Here is a 25,252-nt window from a genome sequence, read left to right on the forward strand (position 1 = left end):
GAAAACAGTAAAAACTATGTAGCGTGCAATTAGGGAGTGTATAAATAAAGTCTGGCCATAGTCAACTAGTTAACCCAACTAGTTTCTCAGTGTGGCACAAATAATTCCAATAATTGGTTAACATATGCCGTTATTTTAATTTCCACTGTAAGGTCCATCCATGTTTTCTCTTGATAACTATTTTCTAAATACATTTGTCTCTTTTCAGGCATGAGTCTATTTTAAATATTTATTGATTTATTTATTTATTGGTACATTTGTTTTATATTAATTTAGTTCCCTATTCATGTAGTTATTCATTGATATTTCCTTAATTTTATGTATTTCCATGTTTATTGTTTTTCATATATGTATCCATTTATAAATTTATATCCACTTTATTTATTTATATTCTATCACTTTGGGGCACTTTAACAGGCCACAAAATTAGTTTATTTTTAAATATAATTTATCTGCATGAGGCGTTATTTTAACCATCTGATTTAATTAACTATGCCTTTACACTTTGTTCACTTAATGTTTTCATTGATTCTGTCTTATACTAATCTGTCTTATATTTTATTATTATTTTTTTTTAGGCATTTAGGGCTTAATTCATAATACAAGAAATTATATGTTTATTCTTTGTGCTGCTCGGGAGTGAAAGATGTCCCTCTGGTACCCTGATGAAGGCATGAATGGCTGAAACGTGTAGGCATGTTTTTTACCTGTTACTATGAGTAAATAGCCATCAGCTATTTTGAATGAGAAATACATGTGTGATTCAGGGTGGGATGTGTACTTGAAGACCACACTGAACATACTGTATCTAGAGTAGAGTAGTGGTACAAACTGACATCACTCAGACAGGAAAAACAGTGAAATCAAACATCCATCAGTCGTTGTCAACATCCAGTTTTATTGAGAATTCGATATTTCACAACTTTCCTACAGATACACCATCATCACTAAGGACAGGACACAAGGTGTGGTATTAGTAGGTACGTTAACATTCAGTTGGCACAACTAGGATTTACAAAACAGTCGTCGCACAACTGCCGCACTGAAACACAACACAACACAAGATGATCTGTTGTAACATGCACACACAGTAGCATCGTCTGTCTGCACATCTATACCCACACATAGGGTTAAAACTATTCAATTTGCTTTTGCAAGAGCAAATAAAATCCACATCTTCTACCAGTTTGTTTGTATTGTTTCAGCATCCCTCCTCAGTAAGCCACTGTCAGGTTCTCAACTAAATAATTACTTTTCTTTTAAAACAAAAACATATCATTGTTTGGCATTTCGTGATTGTCTGGGTTTTTCCAAGTTTGCTGTCAACTTTCCCCATTATATCGTATTTCATCATATCTTCACCCATCTGATTGGATCTATAGCTATATCAATAGGGGGGTAATGACATTACATTACTCTTTACGTTCTTCTAATTGAAATCAGGATACAAATAGCCATTAAAATGTTCTTTTAACTTCTTCCTACCTTCCTCCAATTAGTCCTAAACTGGTTGGAATGGTTTGGTCGAGTCTGTAAGGGAGCCAAGGATCACGTATGTCACCTTAGACAGCAAATACCCTACAAGGCAGTTAATAAGTTTTACAAAATTCCTATACAAAAGCTGGACCTGAAGTAATACATTCAGTCACAGAGGTGTAACAATCCCTAAATTTCAAACCACCTTCAAATCTGCTGCCCCTTAAATATTTGAAACTTCAAGATCGAAGCAAGGCTAGAAAATGGAAGCAACCTTCAAAAAGGTTAGTAGAAGTAGCTCAGTCATAGTAAAAATCTTACTATTCCTTGCTAGGCACTTAAGAGTCAGTAACTACCCTCTACTCAGCTTTCAGTTACTGTATACTTTATTCTACTTAGCACGCTTCAGCTCGGAACATGTGCAGGTTTCAAGCTGTCGTTGATCTGAACTCAGCTACACACGGTTTACCTCCTGCGACCTTAAAGCAAGGAGGTAAAGGTATAACACTGACATAAAAGACTAAACTTGTATCTGCTGTTAATCCGAGTAGCATTGTGATTTCCCAATGTTTTTATACAACTATATTTAGGTGTCTGAACAATGAACAAAACGATCACAACATCCATGGACAAACAGATAAGAGGTGGATAAAATGATGATGGTCAGATAGAAGGAGGACAGGGGAGAGTTGAGTTTGATGAATGGGGGTAAAGTTCAGTAGACCACTGGATAGTGAAAGGGATACTGGTATTGAGTCTTAATACTTCTTTGGTAGTGACGTAAATGTATTCTGAGCTGTGAGTATTACTTTCTTATTCTCTGATCATAGAGTTTAGGTAATTTTAGACTATTTTATTCAGGCAAAGATTTTGTATATTGCTTGCATTTAGACATTTTTAGCTTTTTCTTTTCCTTTTTAACTCATGTGAAGTGTCTTTGAGCTTTTTGAAAAGCTCTCTATAAATTAAAATGTATTATTATTGTTATTATTATTATTATTATTATTATTATTATGTAGACATTTCACTTTGTTTGACTTTTGGTGTAGAGTGTAGATACCATGTTTATAGTCCTTAGAATAAGGTTATCAAAAGCAAAGTGATGATGTGGTATTGGTGCAAACACCAACATGTCATATCAGCATTAGCATCAATACATTTTATATGATAAGAAAGTAATCAGAAAATATCCCGTCAATAAATTGAAGAAATGTCTCAGTGAAAACACAAAATATTTGATGATTTTCTAATGCAAAAAGTTTTATACATTAAATATTTGGGGTTATTTGTCTGCTGGTCGAAACACACGAGCAATGTTAAGACATTATTCTAACCATTTTGTTTGATAATTCAAAAATGTATTGATTAATCAATGATTAAAATGATTAGTGAAGCTCCAATAGTATTTTTTAACACGTAACAATGCTCTGGGTATTTGTGTTTTTTCTTTTCAATTAACTGTTTCTGTTGGGATCCTCAGCGCCGTTTCATTGAGAAAACGTCCTACTTTATTCTGGTAATGGTGACACTTTCCTGCCCTCTATTCCACTTGGCTCTTCACCCAGCTGCTCCCCCGGCTCAGGCACCCTGCCTCAGTACGTGTGGTCTAAGTATAGAAACTATTGACACTCTTCAATGACTTTTAAGCCAGCATCAGTACTGTTGAAACTGTCTCACATGCCATCAAATGAAAACTGAGTACCTTGTCCCATTTTTTTTACACCACTCCACAGAAAACATTCATATTTGAGAATTTCATGAACATTAGATTATGTGCTGAGGTACCATGTACAATACTGAGAACACTACAATGTAAAAAATGATGCCTCTAACAGAGAACTCAAATGATCTCTTCCTTAGGTTTGTGCATATTTCCAGTCAAGCAAATACTGCTACAGCTCTACAATGTGAGTTTTAAGCAACAAAAAATCCACACTACTGTAGTTCTGAAGTTATTTCTATGACCTGTCGAAATCTTTAGTCTCTAACAAAACATGTCGCAGCTGCAATACTGACAGCAAATGGAAGACAACATATGGTATACGTGCTGTATGTGTGTGTCCAGTTACAGTGACATTTGGACAGAATATTAGACACGCCTCTTAATATACTGTAATCCAAAACAATATCACTGATAGAGTTAAAGCAACGCACAGTGTCAACAACAACAGAACATTGTAAACTTCATAAAGGTAGTATTCACAGCAGGGTTGCTGTATTGGATTACATAAGACTGTACAGGTGTTCCTATTGAACTGTTGAATCAGTGTATCAGTATGAAATTGCTTGATGTGCATTACACGGGACTAGACTTTAATAGGAGGTTAAACTGGAACTGTCATTTTCAGGTTGTATTCTTAACTCATCATTGTGTGTTAATCCTTCTGACAACAAAACTATCTAAAAGCCCATTATATGAGTACAGTGAAAACAAACCAAATAATATGGGCACTCTTTATACTTCATCTGTTGGCACTGGCATAAAACATAGCTCATCTGTCTGCTGTCAGCACAGTAGCTAAACTACAAATAAAAGTCTGTGAATTCAATCTTCATTTGGAGCTCCACTAAGCATTCTGGACTCAATAGTGATATCAATATATAGTCAACTCAAACAAAAACTGACCATTTGACGGCAGTAACCACGCTGTTACCTCTGTGCTGGGCAAGATTTTTGCTCTAAAGTCATACTCTGAGAACTTTTGTGCTTTAATATGCTAAATACCACTAACGTCATATAATCTGCTCCTTTGGTATAATTCTTTAAAACAAACTCACTCAAAACAAAACAAATCTCAGGGGGGCATATTTCACTCTCATTAAATCAAATGCCTCTTAAAAGTCAACAGTAAATGAGTGGCAACTTGCACTGCATTGGAAGGTGTCAGTTTTACACGAACACACAAGGAAGTTGAGAGACCTCAGTGTGTGTGTGTGTGAACCTCTAAACTCTCTGATTGACAAATGCTCTCACCGGCCTGGTCCACGAGGGCAGGAGCATTATAATATATGTGTACACACATACACGCAAAGTCACTGAGCATATTGCACTTAGATGTACAGGACAGTTTGTACAGGTACTCGGTACCCTCCAACAGACCTCATGCCTGCGGGACTACCTCCCGCGTTGCAAACAGATAAAGCGAGGGAGTGCGTTAACTTTACCCACGCATCCTGAGCCAGTGTGTGTTTAATTTTATCCAGCAATACACACTCTTCACTTGTTCATTTTCCTTTGTTTGTTTGTCTTCAGAGGGTGTATGGGGATTCTGTCATCCCACTATACCTGTTTTCTCTCTCTGTATCGCTATTATCGAGTATAACCCATCTGATGCAGCTTCCTCAGGAGGATATGAGTAAGGTCAAAGGTGGTGAAGCTGATTCCCACCGCAATGGGCCCTTTAACCCAGTTCATACTGAGACCTTTGTAGAGTCCACGGATAACCCCCTCCTCCGACACAATCTCCCTCATGGTGCCCAGGATGGTGCCGTACGTGTGACCCGTGACTCCTGCAGTCTGCATGCGCCGTCGTACCACGTCCAGAGGGTAAGACGCCGACTGGCCGATAAGACCTGCGCAGGCTCCAAATGCCAGACGTTCATATGAGTAGGGCTGCGGGCGCCCACTGCGCTCTGCACGGGTGAGAGGGTGTAAAGAAGTGCCGTTCCGTGAACAAATATTTTACATATGCAACATACACATTGAGTGTGTGAGAGAGTCGTAGATACATACACAGATACAGTTAAACTTGGCAGTGGTAGTGCATTACCTTCATGTAATTTCTTCAGTGTCTCATAGGTAAAGAAGCTAAGACCAGCATAGGGGACAACACCCAGAATGGTGGGAGTAAAGCCTCGATACAGTGTCTTCAGGCCCTCTTCTCGGGATATCCGTACAAACACGTGCAGAATGTTACTGTACCTAAACAGCGGAAGCACCACAAAGGAAGAAATATCAGCATGAAACTCACTAACAGACTGTTTACATTTAGAAAAAAACTCTACAGTCAACAGCATTGAATCCATTTGAGGCTACACAGGAACACAAATGTCTGAGTGACATTAACTCTGGTTGCTTCACACTCTTTTTTTCTTTCTGTCTTGCAAATTTCAAGGCCACCTATCAAGTCTTAGGTAATGATTACTGGTTAGGAGTAGCAGTAGCTCAGTGTGTAGGGACTTGGTTTAGGTACTGGAGGGTTGTGTGTTAAAGTCCACGGGCCACAGTATGAATTGTGGGGCTTTTACTGGGTGGGTGAGCCAACTAACCCGTAACTGCTGCTACGTGGCAGTCACTCCAACATTTCTCCATATGAGCCCTCTGTGTGTATTATTTTGGACCTGTGTGTGGCCTATTAAGTGAAAAAAGAATCCTCTTCTTCTTAATAATCAGCACCTTAAAGGACTTGAGCGTCAGCGACAAGAGCAGCAGTTCAGATCTGAGACCTGATGGAAAAATCGCTTGCTCCTCAGATTTTTGATGATTTTCCACTCCAACAATTTGATTTGATTGAGTATGAATTGCTGTGCAGTGTCGTGGCTTTTGATCAGCCTTCCAAAGGTTCCCTATTTCAGCTTAAACCTGAACTTTGAATAAAAACGCTCAATCATATTATTTTGCTCTAGTGATATTGTGTTAAATACCCACTGATGAATGTGCATTGACAGCTAAAGATGATCTTACATTTCCTTTGGCGTTACAGCCATCCTTGCTCGCACCATGTCCAGAGGATACGTCAGCATGGCTGCCGTGGTACCTGCCATAGCCCCTGCAAGTAACCTTGGAAATGGAGGTAGGGCTCTGGGACACAGAGAAAAACAATTCAGCCTTTTACATTTTTCATGACTCCAAAAGACATCAAGAAAATCTTAAGTGAGATTATTATCTCAAAACAAACGATAAAAGGTCTTAATAATGGGTCTACCAGTATAAACTGACACTTACTTCCCCTGAAAGCCATAGTAGCCTCCCAGCAGCCTCTTGTACTGTTCGTGTGCACAGAACTGGATGGCAGCGTATGGGATGACTCGCACCATGGTGGCCGAGTTCCCCCTCCACAGACTGAAGAAGCCATCCTTCAGGTAGGTGCGGTAGATCAACCTGTAGGCCTCCTGTAATGCAATGTGCACACATACATTCTCATAGTCGGGATGTGAATTATTATCTTCTTACGAATGAGAAGTTTTTTTTTTACAAAGAAACTGACATTAAATATGTGTTCAAACCAACCTTGGCAGAGAATCTTGCTGAAGACACTGAAAAACAAAATATATGTGCAATATAAATAACATGTGAAGTGTTTCTCTAAAGTCATCACACATTTTGTCATAGCTATGAATAAAAGAGCCACACATTTAAAACATAATATTAGTTCTAGATATAATTCTATGGCACGCATATGGGTCATTTCAAGTCTAAAAACAGTTCCCACTTTTAGGCCAGCAGAGTATGCCACTTGCCTTGGAAGATGATTTTAGTCCTGTCCAGTGGGGCGACAGCTGTCTTGGCCACAGCTCCTGCTAAAGCCCCCGAGAAGAGTGAGTTGATGACAGACCGAGTGTGCTTCAGGCCCTGCACAGCCATAGAGGAATCACATTTAGGGTGAGCAGCAACAAACAGGGTGAATCCTGTAAAAACTGCAGCCTTGCGTGAACAAAGTTGTGTTTGAGATCCTGTTGATCATTAAACCAGAGTTATATGAAGAATAACAGATGACATCTGATAGAAGCAGGTGTCCTTAAATGAACCGAAGACAAAGAAGAGGCTAAGCTCAGCTCAGTTAAACTGTTTCACATACAATACAACAGAGCAACTAGCAGAGAGAGAATAAAGTTTGACAGCACATCTGAATTTGAGTCAAATAAAGACAATACACAGATAAAACAGAGACAGTGAAATAACATAAGGGTGCCACCACAATTCTACCATTGAAGGTTTCCAGATAATAAATAATTATTAATAACAAATATTTCAATATTTGAAAAATCACAATGACTGCTCTAATGTCCCATGAATTGTTACATTATATATTAATATTGAGCAGCTCTATTATTTTTCTTCAAATTGAGACCAATGAATCAAATTCACAGATTCAAATTGAGCTAAATAATACATCATTACATATACTGCATTTTCCTTTAAGAGTTCTTTCTATATGTAAGATTATGAAGCATTTTATATTTTCATTCACGTATGAATCACTTTTTAATTCAACTCTCTGGTTGCCTGTGGAAAGATTCTTATGCATTTCTATGCAGGGATTGCGCCTACTGTCTGTGTATGCACAAGCACAAGCAACAGGATGCTGACTGCAGTTCACTTAACTGCCACTGGTGTCATTATTGACGATGATTGAATGTTACATAGAGACCCTTTAAGTGTTGAAGGAATGATTATGTCTATAAAACGGAACCTCATAGCTCACTTCTGACTGACTGGAAGAAGCCCGTGGCCGCACTTCGCCTTGCGTGAGTGATGCCCGTTGTTCCTGGACTCCACTCCCCATTCCCGAGGACTACGCACAGCTGTCACTGAGCGTGCTCATGAATTCAACCACCAGGGGGAGGCAGCAACAGCAGGCGCTGAGAGCTACAGGGAAGAGGTCAGGAGAGAGAGACAAAGGTCCATTTCTGTGTCAGGATCGGGTGACAGGCATGACTCTGACTCTATGGAGGAACTGTCATGCAAACACTGTCAACATTCAGGAGGATAGCTTGTAGTTATGACAACCAAAGTATTCAAGAGAAATGTATTCTAGTTTGCTACCGTCTTTGTCCACTCTGAGGGTCTTTAAACAAGAAACTATAAATACCACACACACCTCTCGTAAATACTTACCTGTCCAGTAGCTTTACTAAGTAGTTAGTTGGCTACTAAGTAGTACTACAGCAAGTTACAGCCAAAGATATCTTGAAGGAGAGCAGAGTTGAGGACTTGTAGGTGAAAGGTGTCTATCTGAGAAGAGCTTAAAAAAAACACACCACCACTGAAGCCCCACCCTTTCTAACATACCAGACTACAGTCTTACAATGTCTGTGTACAATCAGGACATTCTTGCCTATGTCGTCAGTAAAGAAGAGGAACAAAGAACAATTTATTTTGGGTGTGATCTTGTTACCTTTACAAAGCAAAACGTCTGCATACTTTTCAATAAACTAATCATTTTGAGACAGATTACCTATTCATGCAACCTTTAACCCTCCACAGGCTCACTGCTCCGTCACTAAATACTGTACACAATTCACAGCCAGGCATTGTTCACACCAGCTTTACTACAAATCAGTCACAAAGTGTCTTTAAAGTTGGCATGTGTATTTCTGCAGGGCTACAATGAATATTTTCATGACTGATTAACCTAGTATTCATTCATTTGTTTTACATTTTGTAACATATATACAAATGTAGTTTATGGTCAGTGTTTTTGAATGTCTGGAATATTGTTCTATCAGTATTTTGTTATATATACATGTATAAATACATTAGAATCCTATTCTTTTTATTTATTTCAGTAATAGTAATAGTAATAAGGACTATCGTTAAGAGTAGTAGCATATGCCAAAGTTTTCAAAACTGTCATGAAATTATATCAAAACATTGTTTATTGTACCTGAATGTATCTCAACCAATACTGGATTTTAAATGCTGATACTAATATTTGAGAGTTCTAAAATCCTGTGATAATATCTTGGCATTTTTTCTTATATAAACCAATAAAAATTCTTAAAGTGGTTGTGAAAATCTGAAAAATTACCACAATGTGAGTCAGAGAAATAAAGCAATTCTTAGAGCAACTGGGAACAGCAAATTATATTTTATTTGATAAGTTACTAAAACAATAAATCAATTGTCACAAATTCCACTACTCAATTAATGATTTGTCTGGTTAGGCACTCGATTATTCCATTGAATGTTACGGAGCAGCCACAGCTGAACTAGTAGATAGTGAATTTGTGTTAAATAATTAAACATTCTTGGTAAAGATTCTTCTTGGAAACATCAAAGTTCAGGGAGTTTGGCAACAGTGAGGAGAATCAAGCAAAACAAGATGGAGAGAGAACGCCATGAGACAAGAGAGCAAACAGAGGGTCTGCTAAAACGCTGAGTAGTCATGGGCAACTCATTTTGGCATCTGTTCAACACGGCTTCAAGACAGATCCTCAAATGAGCACTTAGACCCCTAATGTCCCTCCGTTCGCCTTACCCACTGTCCTCCTTTCTCTCAGCCCTCTTCCCCGTGCATATCATGTTAACACTTCTTTGTGCCTGACTGGTCGCCGTGCCGGTTTTGTGTGCCTCAGGCTTGGCTGCTGTACACACAGCAATGGAGAGACAGAGCTGTCCCTGTGGTTAAATCGTTTTAAAGGAAATACACAGCAGTGCCTTCTTTTAGTGAGAAAATGTCTGTGAAGAACCTGTCCTTTCAGTTGGGTTACCTACATGGTCAATAGTAAAATATCAATGTATCAGTAAACTGGAGGGTTTAAGATTGTGTCAAGATAACAAAAGCTGCCTGAAAATTAAAGTAACTTTGTGTGGACATACAAAGTGGGCAAGATAGTAGGAACACATTTAATTTATTTCATTACAACAGTCATGCTACCTTTATGGAGCGTATATTGAAAACAAAAGCTGTTTATTTAATTATTTTGTTCTTTAACAAAATGTCAGAAAAGAGTTTTTTCCTGAGCCCTGGGTGACATCTTCAAACTGTGATGGGCCTACAGTCCAAAACCTGAAGACGTACCATTTACAATTATATAAAACTGCAGTAAAATGTGGCCTTTATGTTTGACAAGTGACTTACATGATTAATCAGTTATCACAGCTTTTTAGTTTTTTCATCAACTGAATATCTGAGTATTATTTCAGCTTTAAATGTGTCACTTCTAGAATATTCCAGTGTGTGGTGTAGCTGTACTGGACCTCATTACATTATGAGGTCTTATTTTATTCTACCTAGCTTTGTTACATGAAGCAATGTGTTTATAACTGCATTGTATCCCATATGCTGCCATTGCTTCGGCATGTAATGTTATTTTATTCAAATGGTTTGTGCAATCTCTGACACACAACAGGACCACAAACAGGGCACTGCTACAATTCAGCAGTATTACTCTAATACAGTTCATTATACATTCATTCATTAAATAACCACCATGCTCCTCTCCTGTGTCACCGAGTCTTGTCGAAACTTGTCCACTAACAAAACACAGCCACCTTTTTTTTTTTTTCCGCAGCCAGCTAGCTGTCACTAGTTACAAACACTTGATAACTTACCTCACAAATGTGACACCAGCACGAAGCTTTCTAGAGCTGTGATATCGCTCACTTGGTGGGTTGTTTCAACTCGTTAGCAGGCTCTTCTGAAGCTGTTTCTAAGTTAACCAAACAGCAGCTTCAGTCACGTTAGCTCGCTGTTAGCTCGCCGCTACATTAACATTAATGTTACTCTCGTCGACAGCGTTGAGGAAATGCTAACAGTAACGTTAATCTTCAGTCTCGATTTAAACAAAGCTGGCACTGCCTTCCACTCATTTTCTTTAATTCATGCTCTCTGCGGTGACTTTAAGTGGCTGCCACCGTCCATGCTGTTGTTACTACTCCTGTCAACGACCCGAGGCAGTAAACGTTAGCTTGACCACAGTGAGGTTTGACAAGGACGAGCGCAGTGGCATTGTGGGAAATGAAGTCTGATTAAGGAGGGGCATGCTTGGATAGGCCGGTTAGAGGGGCGTGAACAGGAGACACGTTTGGGAGTAGAGTTTGGTTTTTTTGTTGCCCGTTAAGACGCAGTATATGGTGACATGTACACACAGCAAGATAAAGGTGACGCAGCAAAGTGAGTTTTATCATAATCATGCAGAATATACAGTGTGATGTTGTCAGTGGGAGGGCTACATATCAGTGATCTCCAGGTTTACACTGTACTAATACCAACTGAAAGCCAAAAAAAGGAAATGTTTAGCTCTAGTTAAAGTATAAAGGCGTGTTAAAATGAGGCTCTGCCAACACGGTGAAGAAATCTGCTCAGAAAAATACATTTAGATTTCCCCATGGCACAAAACTACAACAACAAACAGAAATGTTGTACAAATTTGGGAACCAGACAGTTTGTAAACAAAATATTAAAAGCAATCAAAACATGTACAACAAGACTACAATGACCTTTTTGCACTTTAAAAAAGCACTGAAAGATATATTCAGCCTCTCAAAAGGTGTTGTGTGGGATTGGTCACTTGCTCTGTTCTACATCGACTACTTTTTACAAATATGTCTAGCTGGGTAGGTGCATCTGTTTAAACTCTTGGCTATGCACACCAACACCATAACATTTCATCTTGCCTAAAAGTTACATTTCAGGTCCCCTCATAATAATGGTGTACAGGGATGTTCTCCTCTACTTTCAGTTGGTGAGGCTGCCATGTTTGCCGGTCCACAGCTCTCGGAGCTCCACCTGGCATCCCAGATCTCTGAGGGCTGCTTTACCCACATCACCACAGTCCTGATGTGTCTTTATTGCCTGGGCTATCAGGGCCTCTGCTCCCATCTCCAGGATTGTTTGGCTATAGCTTTGTGTTCGTGCAACCAGGTTTCTCATCACCATACACGCCTGTTTCTGTTTATAAAGAAAGAAGAAAAAAAAAAGAGTTGGCAGACTGTCACAGGGCCTGGTTTTCAAGTAAGCATGTTAATTATTAAAGACCTCATATTACCTGCACATTGACCGAATTAGGATGTGTCTTCATAGCCTGAACAGCTGCCAAGGCACCTCCATTCTCCATGATGACTTGGCAGTTGTTGGGTTTACGCAAACCAAGGACAGAGAGGCACGCACAGCCCTGATCACACACCTGCAGCAGAACATGAACATCATCTTAGAACATCTACAGAGTTTATTTAGACCTCAAATTTATTTTTATCCCACAAAAACCAACGTATTTTAAAAATGTCTGTTCTTATTCTGTAGTAAACGCTACATCACACCAGTCAAGTTGTGTGTAGTTATGACATTAACTCACCCCTGCGCTGCTCATGTGTCTGTTCATGGCAATGACAATTAGCTGGACTCCACCAGCATTAACAACTGCATCTTTCACATCATCATTTCCTGCTACGGCTCGTATTGCACTGAGGATCTGCCGAACCAACTCCTGCGAGGAGAAAACCAGTTTAGTGAGAAGAACAAACAAGCTGAACCTTATATCAGTTTGTATCACAATGTCTTGTTTTTAAGATGGCTACCTGTGACTCATAGCTGTCTGCAAGCAGCGTTATCATGAGTTTCATGCCTCCTAGATCACAGATGTCTTGACAGAACTCATTCCTCACAGCCAGATGGGACAGAGTTGCACAAATCCCACTCAGAACAGAAGTATTATCACAGTGAGCTGTGAGGAACACAAGAAACAAAATCAAAATACGAATCAAAAAATCACCAAAGTAGCTGAAGCTATTATCCTTAACACCCACGTTAACTAGTGATCAGCTGGCCTTACCTTTCGCAGCCTCAATTAAAACCTTCAGTCCGTTGTGTTCGAGCACAATACTCTTGGCGTGTTCGTGAGCTTGTCCAAATGTAACTCGGATATCATCGTCAAAGGTCATGACCCTGAGAGCTGCAGCGGCCTCCTTGACCAGCTCAGCACATGCACTGTGTTGTGTAATGGCACCGGTCAGCAGAGGCAGGACGCCACCTTTCACCAAATCCTGCCTGTTCTGTTCATGTTTCAAACAGAAGTGACGTACAGCGTGGATGGCTAGACATGTCACAGAGGAATCTGCCCGATACTCCTTAAGGATATTCAAAAGAACCTGCCGGCCCTCTGCATCTAACAAGTCCGGCTGTCCATCCGTCAGTGCAGCCAGAGCGGACAGGGCAGTCAACACAGCTTCCCGCTCCTTCAAACTCTTTTTGCAGTAAGAGAGGATGATGGGATAGGCGTCTTTTTGGGCAGCCAGGTACCTCTGGGCAAATCCAAGTGAGCATTGCTCAGTGAAACATTTAAAGTCTGCCGTCACTTCTGTAACATCGGCAGAATCTTTTCCAATCCGAAGGGAATCCAAAGCCTGCAAGTGAAAAGAAGACGTGTGAGAGTAAGATTTTGATAATTTTACAGTAAGCAGAGTCCGTTCACAAAATAGACTCACCTGTAAGACCATGTGTGTTTGCTCCTCTTGTTTGTCATCAGAAGATCCAGTCGGTATAGCTTTTACAATACAACTAAGGTCCACACCTGTTTCAACACATAAGATTTGGGTTAATGGTTTGAAACACAACAAAATATCAAGTATAAAACAGGAAAAAATGAAGATGAACATCATTTACACTAAGAACTCAAGAGTGTACAGTAAGCATGCAAAACTAAGTTTTAAGCAGCTGTGTATGAATGGGTTCTCTCTGTCACAACTCCACCCCTATGAGGAGTGTAGAATATCAATTATGCAATGAAGATTTTACAGTTTTAGTCATACTGCACACCCAACCTTGTGTGTGGGTTAGTGGACCATTATCCAGAACAGAAGCCTCCAGTTTATTAGGGGATGTAGGAGATAGAAAGTTACTATTTTACACTTTATCCTTTTAAACTCCCAATAAAAGTTACACAGATGTTAATATATGTCTGTTAGTTTACTGAGAGCATTTTAATTGAAATCACTTTTCCAGAAAAAAAAGTAAAAACAATTGATGCAGTTAACAAACAGGAACATTACCCAACTCATTTAACAGACTTACACAAGGCTAAGTTGTGCTGTGGATGGATCAGCAGAACAACTTTTCAAAATATAGTGTACACTGAGCCTTTTTTAGGCAGCCAAATACATTTCTCTGCTTACCCTATACACAGCACTACATTGCTTAGCTTCCGTGCTGGTACCCCTGTCTGCTTCCTCAAACTGGGGGTGCACTGACAGCCGTCTACTATAGTACTTATACACCATGGATAAGTACGTACAACCCCACTTCTAAACACCTGAACTCTGCCTTTAAGTGTTCATGGGGTGGCTATTATTTTGAAATAATAGAGCATTATTCCAATATGCACAGTACTCATCAGACCTCATGGCTCACAAGAGATCTTCCTATACCAAGATAAACAATTTAACAGGCTTTACTGGCAGACGGATCTGCAGTTTGATCAACATGAGACATAAGATGTGCAATACACATACTAATATTTTGCATTTGATATGTTTTACCTCTGTCATTTTGATGCCCCTAGGAAAACGTTACATACAAGAGTCAACAACACAACTGTACAGTAATCGTCTACTAGCCATTGTCCTTTCTAGCTACGTTACCTTGAGACTCAAACTGCTCCACAGCATCCCTCAAAGCCTCACCAGGATCCATCTCAAACTCCTCGATGTTTTCCCTCACAGCAGCGTCAAAGGTTTCCTGTGTGATCCTACGCTTCGCCATGTTCCACACGTTAATCTCTAATCTGAAATGAAGTATAATAAAGACTGAATAACGCTGTTGTAATGTATTAAAAATATCACTTCACTGTTAGCAGCGCACAGTAACAGACAACCTGCCCAACTCCCCTCAATGAACCGAGGCCCACTGACGATCTACGCACTTTACGTAAGTTAGTAACGTTACGTCTCTGCCGGCAGCTCTCAGCGTGAGCGCGGGGCGTGAATTGTGCGTAACAATTTAAGTGAATAGTAAATTCCGCAAGAGGTCCCGCTCGGACATCGTCTCGGTTGAGACATGCACCGCCGAACATTAGTTCCGCTAATATACCGTTTCACTTGAAGACTAACAGTCACTATTTCATATGGTTTTCATCATCCGGGTCACGACTAGTGAAAAAAAACTACATTTAGTAGTATGTTTCATATAAAGAAGACGTATGCGCTACTACGTGAATATCTATTATATATAAAATAAAAGAGGCGGTTTAATAATTTATAATATCTCCGTGGTAAACTTCCATGTCTGGTGGATATATATATATCGTGAAATGCCTTATAAAAATGTGCAGTTGTAAATATGTTATTGTTGCAACTGTTGTGTCACTACAACAACCTGAAATACACGCAAACGTATGTTATCCTCCTTGTCTTACTGTTTTATTTTGAAAAACGGAAACTGTTATTCATCTTGCTGGTTTAACCCTAGTAGCCAGATTCATGCAGAAAATGTAAGCGAGAGTGGACCAGCTGAGGGCAAATCAATCGTCAATCAATCCATCGTTCATTTGGTATTCTTTGGTTTCAGTTTAGTCTTCGGACGACTCGAGATGGCAGCGAGCACTGAGGCCCCGGAGCCCTGGTACCTGGCCCTGCTGGGCTTTGCAGAACATTTCCTTACGTCGGGTCCGCCGAAGATCCGTCTGTGCGTCCACTGTTTGCAAGCAGTGTTCCAGTTCAAGCCGCCTCCCAGGGTCGAGGCCCGGACTCACCTCCAGCTGGGCTCGGTGCTGTACCGACACACAAAGAACAGCGAGCTGGCCCAGACTCACCTGGAGAAAGCGGTGAGCAGCAGGCACACTGGTATCAGGCTGTGCTCATTACTTATGATGACAAGTACTACAAACATATACAAAAGTCTGTGGTGCTTTCCAATTAATTGCACCAGCTGAACTGTGTAAAAACCTGAAGCTGACACTAATATTTTGCTTTCTTGTTTGTATCCACAGTGGTTCATATCACAACAAGTATCCTTTTTTGTGCACAATATGAAATTGCATACTAAGTGATACAAGGTGTGTTACCGCTCCTTCAGTGCATCTCTCAAATCATACATACATGTTCTATAAAGTGGTTATGTATTTATCTTGGCACTAATCTATCTGATAATGCAGTATTAACTTTTCCTTCATGATTTATATCAGATCTCTCAGTTTGAAGATGTGAAGTTTGAAGCAGCAAGTATCCTATCAGAGTTCTACTGCCAGCAGGTAGGGGAATCCATCTTGTGCGTCCTGTAATAATAATATAATATGATAAGCAGTAGTTGAGGAAACTTTAGTATATAATGTCTTATCTTAGGAAAATACACATTAGGCTATAACTTAAATGCAAGAGTAAAATAATGTACTCTCTGTCACAGCTATTGTTTGGTTGTTTTGCTCTCTCTTAGTAACTCATCTTCTTGGCTTCTGTTTTCAAGAACTTGGTGGACTCGGCCAAACCAGTGTTGCGGAAAGCCATACAGATTTCTCAGCAAACTCCCTACTGGCACTGCAGACTGCTTTTTCAGCTGGCAGTAAGAAAATATCATGTATTATAAACTCTAAATATTTGGTAAATTGATTTGAAGCATGTTTCATGTACGTGTGGGATGTTCTTCTCTCTCTCTCTCTCTCTCTCTCAGCAACTACATGCACTAGAGAAGGACCTGGTATCTGCCTGTGATCTCCTGGGAGTTGGAGCAGAGTATGCAAGAGTCATGGGCTCAGAGTACACAAGGTAAACAGATCACATTTATGTTTGAACACAGTGGGAGATTGCACACCGATCTGTGGTTCAACGCTCATTATCTCACATTAACTTTGTTCTTTTCTTTTTTTTCTGGCAGAGCTCTGTTTTTACTAAGTAAAGGAATGGTAAGCTTAAATCATGCTCTGCAGATTAAAGCCGTGTTACATATTATTTGTGTTGTTTGTCGCCATGCAATTCTGTAAACTTCCCGTGCATTTGTGGCTCTGCAGCTGCTGCTAATGGAGCGCAAGCTGAGCGAGGTGCATCCTCTGCTGACGCTGTGTGGGACCATTGTAGAAAACTGGCAGGGAAACCCAATTCAGAAGGAGTCCCTCAGGGTTTTTTTCCTGGTGCTGCATGTTACACACTACCTGGATGCTGGACAGGTACAGCTGTATCCATATGTCTCACTACTGGAAAACCACTAAAATCCCACGTGAAGAGCTGCATGTAAAAGTAAAATTTGATTTTTTTTTTACATTTGACAATTGTAAATTGGAATAACTAAGATATATACATATATATCTTAGTTATTCAGTAAATTATGTTTGCCCTGTGACATAACTAGAGCCCGACCAATAATGTTTGTTGATATTAGCGGCCGATATGAAAACTTTATTTATTATCTGGTATATAATGCAGAGAAAAATGCTTGTGGTAATATATTGATGTCACTGCAAAGTTTATCCAGCAGAGTGTGCTGTGATTTACAATACTATAGCAAGCAGCCACAGGTCTGTTTTCATTCCAGTTCAAAAATTCCTTATGTCAATGAATTTTTCCCCTCTAAATTCAGTATCGCTCTCAAAAATCCCATATTGGTCGGGCTAGCATAACTGTTGTTGAATAAATGAATTGATTAGAATGTAAATTGGTCCCTGCTGATCCCTTATGTATAGTACCTGTAGTCAGTTTACTGGTAACTAATGCCTTATATGCTTATTGCAACCAGGTTTATGTTTATGGTATGAAATTACTAACACAATATGATGCCCAAAATAACAAATAGTCTTATCAAGATATGTTGGGTTTAGGTGAAGAGTGTGAAGCCGTGTCTGAAGCAGCTTCAACAGTGTATACAGACCATCTCCACGCTCCACGATGATGAGATTCTCCCCACTAATCCAGCAGCTCTCTTCCACTGGCTGCCCAAAGAGCACATGTGTGTGCTTGTGTACCTGGTGAGATTTTGTCACACACGCACCTACACAGGAGTTATCCTTACAAAATATAATCATGAATTTTGAAAGAGCTAAATCTGCGTGACGCAGTCGCAACATGATTTGCCTTGTTTTTGTTTGTTTTGTACAAAAGGTGACGGTGATGCACTCCATGCAGGCGGGCTACTTGGAGAAGGCCCAGAAATACACAGACAAAGCTCTGATGCAGTTGGAGAAGCTGAAGAGTAAGTATGTTGGAATACGCTTACTGCATCAATTTCCCCTTGATGGCTGTGTCGTTGAATCAACTCTGATCCATCTGTGTGCGTTCAAAGTGCTGGACAACAGTCCTATCCTGTCCACGTTTCAAGTCATCCTGCTGGAACATATCATCATGTGCCGGCTGGTCACTGGACACAAGGCCACAGCTTTACAAGAGGTACATCGTCACAGACCCTGTAACCCTGTTTTTTTTTTATCATAGTTTAAGATTGTGATGGTTTCTGTCTATGTTTAGATTTCTCAGGTTTGCCAGCTTTGCCAGCAGTCTCCCAGGCTGTTTACAAATCACGCTGCCCAGCTTCACACACTACTGGTAAGTCTACGAAGACCTTTACAGACTAGGAAACACATCTCCCATCCCTAGTATAGGATTCGATTTATTTAAGTTTTCTGAGTCAAAGAGTCTGCTCTGCCTGCCTGCATGGTACTAATGTTATTATAACAGGATATTTCCCCTCTGGAATGGATGTTTTGCTCAATTGGGAAGCAGAGGCTTTTGTGCGTAGAGTGTCAAATACATCACATTCTTGGAATTGAAGCCCATGTTACGTAGAAAGACGTTTCAGCATTTTTCTGGTGTCACTGTTGTCGTCTTTCTTTGTGGAATGAAGCATTGCTTTGAACCATTTCTCTCTCTTTCTCTCTGCCATGACTTGTTCTTGTTTGACGCCATTGTTTTGTAATGCACAGTGTACACCTGCTGGCATCAATAAAATTAAGCTTATATAGGCATACGATTCAGATGGATCGGACAATTTGGAACCAGTTCTCAATTCCCATCTATAAGCAAAAATATTTGTTTGTTTGTTATAATACCGCAATACATATTCTACTTCTAAGTGTAGTTGGACATTTCCCTTTTTCTGTTCATGGTTTTGTTTATGTGCCTCAGTTGCAGAAAAAAAGTAGCTTCTTAGTGTTTACAAGATGCATCTGTCCCAGATAATATGAACCATTCACATCTGTTTCCTCTTTTTCTGTGTCAGGGTCTCTACTGTATCTCTGTGAACTGCATGGATAATGCTGAGGTTCAGTTCACTGCTGCTCTACAGGTGAGTTTCATATCCTCACTGTTAGATCACAAGGTCCCTGTGGATCGTGAGCAGAGGGTGGGGGCAATGGTCGGTGTATTTGATCCTGAAAAGTCAAAGAATTTTTTAAGACACACGGCGATCATGTCACAGCAATAAATGTAACATGTACAAAAGAGAATAGTTAGCAGTATAAAAGCCCTGGCTATCTGACTCTTAGATGACTCAATGTCGCTCTTTTTTTGTCCTCTGTTAGATGACAACACACCAGGAGTTGTGGACTTTTATTGTGACTAACCTGGCCAGCGTCTACATCCGGGAAGGAAACCGACATCAAGAGGTAAAGGAGCTGCTCCTAGCTCCTGCATTTAGATTGTACAAACATGCATTTATACATTTTTTATTTAGTTTGCTTTCAACGTATTTTTTAAATCAACAGCTGTACAGCCTTCTAGAGAGGATTAATCCTGATCACAACTTTCCCGTCAGGTAACTACAAATACATTATCACATCACAAAGGTTCGTTTTAAGGTTTGTTTTGGGTGTTTTTTTTATGTAATAACTTTGACTTCTTCAGCTCTCATTGTCTACGAGCCGCAGCGTTTTACATCAGAGGGCTCCTGTCTTTCTTCCAGGGACGTTACAACGAGGCTAAGTAAGAAAAATTACCCAAAAAATGCAATGTTAAACTTAATTTAGTCTTTACTTATCATTATTACTTAAACTTATCATGTAAACTTGCATCAACAGAAGATTTCTAAGGGAGACCCTGAAGATGTCTAATGCTGAAGATCTAAACAGGCTGACTGCCTGCTCACTAGTCCTACTGGGCCACATCTTCTTTGTCCTGGGCAACCACAGGGTGAGTCTACAATATTACCAGATATCCTCTCGATTACACCACACACACTACATATACTACTAGTATCTCAGGACTGCAGATTGACTATTTATCTATCTATTTTTCTGGTTCCATATTTCCATCAGGAAAGTAACAATATGGTGGTTCCTGCCATGCAGCTGGCCAGCAAGATCCCTGACATGTCTGTGCAGCTCTGGTCTTCTGCCCTTCTCAAAGGTACAGCAGTCAGTCTTAACTGACAGTGAGATCAATGTTACCTTTTGTGATTGTTATTAGGCTTTCATTGCAGTTATTAGATAATAGCAATTGAAGAGTGACAGGAAAGTAGGGAGAGGGGAAAAACAGGGCAATGTTAGCTTTTATGTTCACTTTATTTCAGAAAAAATATTTTCCCTCTTTATGTACTAGAAAATAAGTTTACATTTTGGCCTGATGGGGGCGCAAGATGAAAGCTCATGAAGTGTCCCGAAATGGAATGTCTTCAACCTAAAGTATATATATGTGCTTAGTAAATTTAAATGCAATATGCCCATTGGATTTTTCTTTATGTTGGCACCAGATTAAATGTCAGGGGGTTACCAAAGACATTGGTTTTGTCATCTGGTTACAAATCAGATTTCATAGATATGGAACCCCAAGTTGTTAAAAATATAAATAAAATCTTAAATAATTATGAAATAAATAATCACTAAAAAAAAATTGTGTTAAGCAAAGCATTTCTCAGGACTTTTTGATCTGGCTGTGGCATTAGACGAAAGGTCATCAAAATCATGAGTAATCACCATACTGGGACCATAAATATTAACACACATTTCAGCCAGTCAGTAGGAAGTATCAGTGTGTGTCAAATCAATGTCGGACAAACTGACTGACACTTCATTTTCAGACCCAGCTACTTAGATGGCAGAACAGTTGGTGATGTAATTTGATTTTCTTGGCCCATATTGTTTTTTTGGTTTTTTTGTTGTTGTTGTACTCATCTTTCATCAGTCATAAGAGAGATCTGTACAAGAGACTTTGTTTCTGTTTACATTGCTGTGTGGGGGAAAAAAAAAAAAACCTATGTATATGATCTGAATATGTATATGTTGTACATTTTTCAATAAAAAATTGATCACAAAAAAGTCATAGGAGAGATCCCTTGCAGAGGAGGCAGAGATTCCCATAAAGCATCAATACACCACAGAGTAATGAAGCCACAACTGAATTAGAAGTGGACAAGTCTTAGAGAAAACAACAAAGTGGCTGAAGAAACACTTCATCCCTCTGCAATAGCGTGAGACGTCGGAGCATATTCAAAGGTTGATCTGGCGTTAGGATCCAGAACCCGACATAAAACTGCAGCTAATGGTCATCAGTATTCACAATCGTCTTTTCCCCAGCAGATCTGAACAAGGCTTGTGGAAACACCATGGACGCCCACGAGGCAGCTCAGATGCACCAGAACTTTTCCCAGCAGCTCCTGCAGGACCACATCGCAGCCTGCAGCCTCCCCGAACACAACCTCATCAGTGTAAGCACAACATCAGTCAGTCAACCCATAAACAGTGAGTCAGTCCACCCTGCCTGGATTTTTAAAAGAAACGATTGTGTAATGTGTTGTGTTCCAGTGGACGGACAGCCTCCCCCCTGTGCAGCTGCAGCCTCAGAATGGACCTACTACCAGCCTGGCCAGCCTGCTCTGAGAACAATATCTCACCATGACAGAGGAAAGGAGACACAGGAGAGCAATTGCAGGGAAAATGACATAAAAAAAAGGAGAAGCAGTTGATAAAAGGGTAAGAGGAAGAGGAGACAGGACAATGAAATTAGCAACTGCACTGTGTCAATTGGCAGGCTTCCATTCAGTGCATTCCCGCACTCATTTGGGGCACTGGGGCATCATGACTGGATTTTAAGTAATTGAAGTTTTCTGGAAAGCATAAGGTGTCAGGGGCACATTTTGTATTACACTGACACACTTTGGAGTGGTTTTAATAGTTTGTTCTAACCAGCTAACAGACAACGTAAAGGAAACAAACTTAAATATGCTTATTTGTTTCTTCCCAATTGTGTAATTTTTTCCATTAAGGGGGCTCTGTTGAGTTTTCTTGTAAACAAACAGAAGTTATGTTTACATCTGTTATTACTCAACAAATCGCATCCTAACTTGTATCTTCTTTCAGGTTAAACACAGATGATTTTTGCAGTCTCCTTCTTCCTTTGCTGGTGCATTGCAGCATATCTTGGTGTGTTACCACTACCTGTTGATCAGTGGACTCCCAATAGAACTATGTATTGAGTTGCCTTTGTGAGTATATGAGATAAACAACTCCATAGCACTCAAAAGGTGAAGAAATCCACAGGGAACCTTTAATTTCAACTGATTTTCCCACTGATTTAGCTCATCTCTTCATTCTTTCTTGCAAGACCATTATCAAGGGCTTTTATTTTGGATGAAGTAAAGTACAAATGTTCATAAAACTTGTAGTTTTTAATATTAAATTAGCATTAAATTTGAACCACCTATTGGCCAAACAGACAGTCAAAGATGACTCAGTCTATTGTTGTGCATGAACTCAATAACTTTCTTTTCAAAGCACTGATTGTTCTAGCTGTGATTCACAGTATAAGTTAGTTAAATACATTTGGATATACAGTATACTATATAACTGTAATGATCTTAATGTAGTGTAGTGGTATGTTTGATATGTACTTGGAGGTTGGGTGGACAGCTGCATATGTAGTTTATTCACTGAAGAACCTTCACAAAAAAGATTACATTTTAAATGATATTAGATTTTTTAGACCCTGGAACCAGCTTGCTTGACATCCAGTAGTATTTATTAATGTTTTGAGGGTACGAAAAGTGTACTTCACACATGTTTTCAACTGTGACGCATCAAAAAAATGTTTGGATAATTTTTGGACACTGCAATTCAGTTGACTTGCTGCCTGACTGTACTTCCCTTTAAATTTCTACTACTTCACTCTCACTGTGGTGTGTGTTTATATGCTGTGCATTGGAGTCAAGAAATCAGTAATAATAAGATAATAATATTGACTATTACCTGTTTGCACATATTTTGTTTCATGATGAAACATTTTTATCTTTTCCATGTAAGCAATTATTGGTTTTTTTTATCACTCCCATTTTTTTTTCATTTCCTGTTTTACTCCTTTCTTCCAGATGAATGCCAGTATAAATCTGTATTTAAACAATTTATTTATAACTTATTTATGTTGGTTTATACTAGATGCATTTGTTTGCTAGTATTGTCGATTACCATTTGATATATTATCAAATAACTGGTAGGACTTTTAATTTAGTTACACTAATGTAGGAAAGGTACTACTACATGTAGTGATGCAGATTTCTGTATTTATAATGTTATTTCAAAATAAACTACTGAGTTTAGTCATTTGCAAACTAATTACCAAATGAAAGACTACACTATGGATGCCATTTATTGTATTTTACACTATGTTTGATTTGTGTTTTCTCCATTGTCATTTTAACTGTTCTTAACTTCAACACATCTGACTTTTTATAAATAAAAAATCCAAAGTAGAATGACTTGATTATTCTTGTAGCACAGGCCTTCAAAATTTGATCAACTGTAGCTACATGACACATGAAAAGAGTGAGGATAGACAATAAAGACATAGAGAAGTACATATCTGTGTGACTCTGTAAGTCATCCTATAAGTCATATGTTTATCACAAATGACAGAGAGTGAAAGACGTAAAATAGTTGGATTGGTCTGTTGGCTGAGTGAAACTGTGACAGTGACCAGAGGTCATGTATGTTTTAGCCCATTTAGTACAAAATTCACACATTTTACATCACAGCCAACTATTTTCAACAAAATTTGTTTGTAACAATGTAATGTGTACATGCTATATAGTTAAAGAGCTAAAACATAGTGGAATGGTTCTTTAAGGTCAAACCTTATGAGTTTTATTTTGAAATCCAAATTTTACAATAAAAATAATATAGGCAAGAGTTGTCAATAACAAGTTGAAGATAATTAGAAAATGTTATCATCTGCTGCTAATTATCAGCTATTATTATCAGTTGGCTAAAACTGGATGTTTTCAGGCTGATATGCACTCTACATGGCAGTGTTTGTGCTATCTATGGTTGACCAAAGATTGTTTTTTTTTAAGAAAAGACACAACACTGTATTATTATGATATTAGAAGATACAAAATACTATTAAATAAGACCAGCAGATGGATGGGTCTTATAGATTAATTGTCATTGTTTCATTTCAGTGCAACTGGAGGACAGAGATACACAACTAAAACGTGTCATTGCAAATGCTCTCAGACTACACTACAGATAAGAGCTGACAACTGAGTAAACTGTGCAGGTAGTCAAAATGACTGTCATCTGAGTGAAAGAGATACAGAGGAACAAATCAGAGAGCGGCACATGTCGGGTAATGTGATGATATCCTGATGTGAAAACAAGACGTTTGCTGTTTGAACACTAGATAATCCATCAGGCTGAAAAGCAGTGTTACAGATCAGGGTGATACATTTGTGTATAACACCATATTTTGCAGCAGTTATTAAATCTGCTACTTGCTTGCTCCAGATAGAGAAGTAGATAAAGTACACCAGGGACTGATAATCCTACATGGTTTACCTCTTCAGTGAGCAGCCAGCCTGCAGAGTCCTGCTACAAACAGAGACAGGGGGGCAGAAATGACAGTGACTCTTATACTATTTGCACTACATTTATTACATGTAACTGTACCAGTGTAATCTCACTATATATTGGTAATTATAATCCAATACACACACACATACTTGACAGGTCTGGAAAGTCAATGTAAAAATGAAAAACACTGAAAAAATTGTTTAGTATATTATTGGACTGTGTGGAGGTAAAGTGGTTAAAGCAATCAGCCTAACCTATGTTGGTTTACTGATACTGAGCAGTCTATGCCTTTACGTTGCTTACAACTAGTATTGATCTGCTTTAAATTACATTTATTTGACCTGTAATAAAAAATGTAGCA

At 39.1% G+C, this 25,252-nt stretch overlaps 3 protein-coding genes across 4 annotated transcripts; 1 reads left to right on the forward strand and 2 right to left on the reverse strand.

Annotated features, from left to right (window-relative positions):
• Window positions 1–878: 878 nt before the first annotated feature.
• Window positions 879–11,161, reverse strand: LOC118334280 (mitochondrial coenzyme A transporter SLC25A42). The gene is made up of 8 exons (XM_035670126.1): window positions 10,754–11,161; window positions 7,902–8,065; window positions 6,937–7,048; window positions 6,707–6,732; window positions 6,422–6,588; window positions 6,161–6,277; window positions 5,247–5,398; window positions 879–5,109 (listed from the first exon to the last, which is right to left on the reverse strand). The coding sequence occupies exons 2-8, from the start codon at window positions 7,980–7,982 to the stop codon at window positions 4,787–4,789; spliced, it is 978 nt and encodes a 325-aa protein (XP_035526019.1). The 5' UTR covers window positions 7,983–8,065; window positions 10,754–11,161; the 3' UTR covers window positions 879–4,786.
• A 136-nt stretch (window positions 11,162–11,297) lies between these two features.
• armc6 (armadillo repeat containing 6) lies at window positions 11,298–15,037 on the reverse strand. The gene is made up of 7 exons (XM_035670125.1): window positions 14,777–15,037; window positions 13,625–13,710; window positions 12,973–13,543; window positions 12,719–12,864; window positions 12,496–12,627; window positions 12,190–12,327; window positions 11,298–12,092 (listed from the first exon to the last, which is right to left on the reverse strand). The coding sequence occupies exons 1-7, from the start codon at window positions 14,895–14,897 to the stop codon at window positions 11,880–11,882; spliced, it is 1,407 nt and encodes a 468-aa protein (XP_035526018.1). The 5' UTR covers window positions 14,898–15,037; the 3' UTR covers window positions 11,298–11,879.
• Window positions 15,038–15,573: 536 nt separating this feature from the next.
• mau2 (MAU2 sister chromatid cohesion factor) lies at window positions 15,574–23,787 on the forward strand. Of its 2 annotated transcripts, XR_004797045.1 has the most exons (20): window positions 15,574–15,957; window positions 16,123–16,140; window positions 16,318–16,383; window positions 16,596–16,691; window positions 16,800–16,894; window positions 17,004–17,031; window positions 17,137–17,292; window positions 17,941–18,087; window positions 18,221–18,311; window positions 18,402–18,505; window positions 18,584–18,661; window positions 19,335–19,400; window positions 19,636–19,719; window positions 19,819–19,868; window positions 19,958–20,035; window positions 20,131–20,242; window positions 20,368–20,458; window positions 21,628–21,755; window positions 21,853–22,020; window positions 22,408–23,787. XR_004797045.1 is itself a non-coding variant. In XM_035671401.1 (19 exons), the coding sequence occupies exons 1-19, from the start codon at window positions 15,724–15,726 to the stop codon at window positions 21,925–21,927; spliced, it is 1,797 nt and encodes a 598-aa protein (XP_035527294.1). In that variant the 5' UTR covers window positions 15,574–15,723; the 3' UTR covers window positions 21,928–23,787. The 2 variants fall into 2 exon arrangements, 1 of the variants encoding a protein (XP_035527294.1); XM_035671401.1 differs by having other exon boundaries at window positions 21,853–23,787.
• Window positions 23,788–25,252: the final 1,465 nt, after the last annotated feature.

The sequence above is a fragment of the Morone saxatilis genome, unplaced genomic scaffold (assembly GCF_004916995.1).
Source record: "Morone saxatilis isolate NCDOM2014 unplaced genomic scaffold, NCSU_SB_2.0 Contig23, whole genome shotgun sequence".
Taxonomy (NCBI): Eukaryota; Metazoa; Chordata; class Actinopteri; family Moronidae; genus Morone; species Morone saxatilis.